The sequence below is a fragment of the Loa loa genome (assembly GCF_000183805.2).
Source record: "Loa loa unplaced genomic scaffold supercont3.59, whole genome shotgun sequence".
Classification (NCBI taxonomy): Eukaryota; Metazoa; Nematoda; class Chromadorea; order Rhabditida; family Onchocercidae; genus Loa; species Loa loa.
The window spans coordinates 4626-6509 of NW_018108239.1; the positions used below are offsets into that span (position 1 = coordinate 4626).

Here is a 1884-nt window from a genome sequence, read left to right on the forward strand (position 1 = left end):
ATAATAATATATATATATATATATATATATATATATATATATATATATATATATATATATATATATATATATATATATATATATATATATATATATCCGAAGTAATTATATTGAAATTGGACGAACAATACTACACAAACCTCTTCAAACGGCATATCTGGCCAGTTACACCACTCTTCTCTGGTTGTTCCTGGATCATTCCTTCGATAAATAACGCCTTTCTCTACGGCAGTGCACATTGAATAAACCTTTTCCTGAAACGAATCAATTGCCGTAAATTCATTTTCATATAGCTCAAAAAACGAAATAGCGTTTTCACAATGTGTTCACGTTCAGCCCACATATATTAGACAGGGAAAATTCGACATACTGCTATTAACTGTATTAACTCTCTCCTACCTTATCTACTACGCACCTACGCTTTGAGTTTCTTTTTACTTTTTTAAGATATACTAATATCAAATTTCCGGAAGTCATTTAAACGGCTACATCATTACCCTTGTTTATCACTCGAAAATGGCCAGGAAAGCTTGCCTGTCAAACAAAATCCTAGAAGGCCATCTCATTTCATTAAGTTTGCCAAGAAAGGTAGGTGGAGATAGAAGTGTGGTAGAGATCCAAATATGAGAGACGAGAAATAAGTATTAATATATTTCAAAAAGTGGGAGGATCTCTTCGTCGAAAGAAACTTACTATAAATTTCAAAGGTTTATCGGACTTCGAGAAGGGAAAGGTCTCTTCAAATCGATCAGGCCACAGAAACTTGTAGAGCTTGAAGAATTAATCAGACTTTCAAAAACCTGTGCAACTTCAGGGATCGATGGAACCTCAGAGACTACAAACCTAAATGACCATTGGATATTGTAAGAAGACATATGAAAAGACTTTCCTACTATTAAAGGCCAGATTAAAAGGTTAATGCATAATAAAAAAAAGAATCGTGACCAGATCAAGAAGGCAAAAACCACAAAAAAAGACGTAGGTTACATTTTATTCCCAATACCGGAACTGTTTATAACGGACCGCATGAAAGACAGTTGCATCTTCCTCATAAAAATTCTTTGGTAGGAAGTGAGGCTTAGCGATTAGGTCGGGGTCGTTTGGGATGAGTTCTTCGGATTGTTTTATTGAGTCCTTGAATAATTCTGTGATCAGTGCTTCAGATGGTTTTTCCTTCACCAAATTTTCTGGCGATCCTTCCAGTGGATTCTTGAATGATATTTCGCTGGAATCTTTGAATGATGGTTTTTTGGACATTTCGTTTAATATTTCTTCTATGGGACCGTTGATCATCACTCGTACTAAATCCTTCAGTAGTTGTTGATCCGCTCTGTCCCTGGATGATGCTTCCTCTAAAGCCGCTAGTAGTTGATTCACCGTATCTTCAGTAGATGCATCAGTCAGATCCTTCTCTTCAAATCCCTTTTCAGATGATGTTTTTGCTATATCGTTCAGCAATTCTTCCACTTCATCCTTGCATGTTGCTTCTATCAGATCGTCTAAAATCTCCTCTATCTTATTTTTGGATGGTATTTCTAACAAATCCTCAAGCGATTCTTCCACCATATCTTTGGGTGGTGCTTGTACTAAATCATTGAGAAATTCTTCCACTGGATTCATCGACGAAGCTTCTGCCAAATCTAGCAGTTCATCAACCACATCTTCCGCCGTTTCCATACTGGTAAAAACCACCACTTCGAATGCTCAACCACCACTTCGTATTTTCGAGAAAACAAATACGTCTCATCTTGCACCTTTATATCATCTTCCTGTAATATGCAGATTTCATTTCACGTAAATATTAAGCATTTCAAATTTGCATATACAAGTGAGTGAAGAAGCAAAATGTTTGCAGTGGAAGTTTGGTTTTTCTAAAACTACAAC

At 35.8% G+C, this 1884-nt stretch overlaps 2 protein-coding genes across 3 annotated transcripts in view; both read right to left on the bottom strand.

Annotated features, from left to right (window-relative positions):
- LOAG_12957 overlaps positions 1-261 on the bottom strand; it is a gene marked incomplete at its 5' end in the record, with an annotated part of 2655 nt that extends 2394 nt beyond the window's left edge. Inside the window, one exon of one of the 2 annotated variants that reach the window (XM_020448624.1) lies at positions 141-261. In XM_020448624.1, the coding sequence (XP_020306431.1) occupies positions 141-239 (99 nt within the window). The remainder of the gene's footprint in view (positions 1-140) is intronic. The other variant, XM_020448623.1, reaches the window with a different exon arrangement.
- Positions 262-990: 729 nt separating this feature from the next.
- Positions 991-1677, bottom strand: LOAG_09911 (Mob1/phocein family protein; the record flags this gene model as incomplete). The annotated part of the gene is made up of 1 exon (XM_003145438.2): positions 991-1677. One exon carries the CDS (start codon positions 1675-1677, stop codon positions 991-993), a length of 687 nt encoding a protein of 228 aa, XP_003145486.2.
- Between the last annotated feature and the right edge of the window lie 207 nt (positions 1678-1884).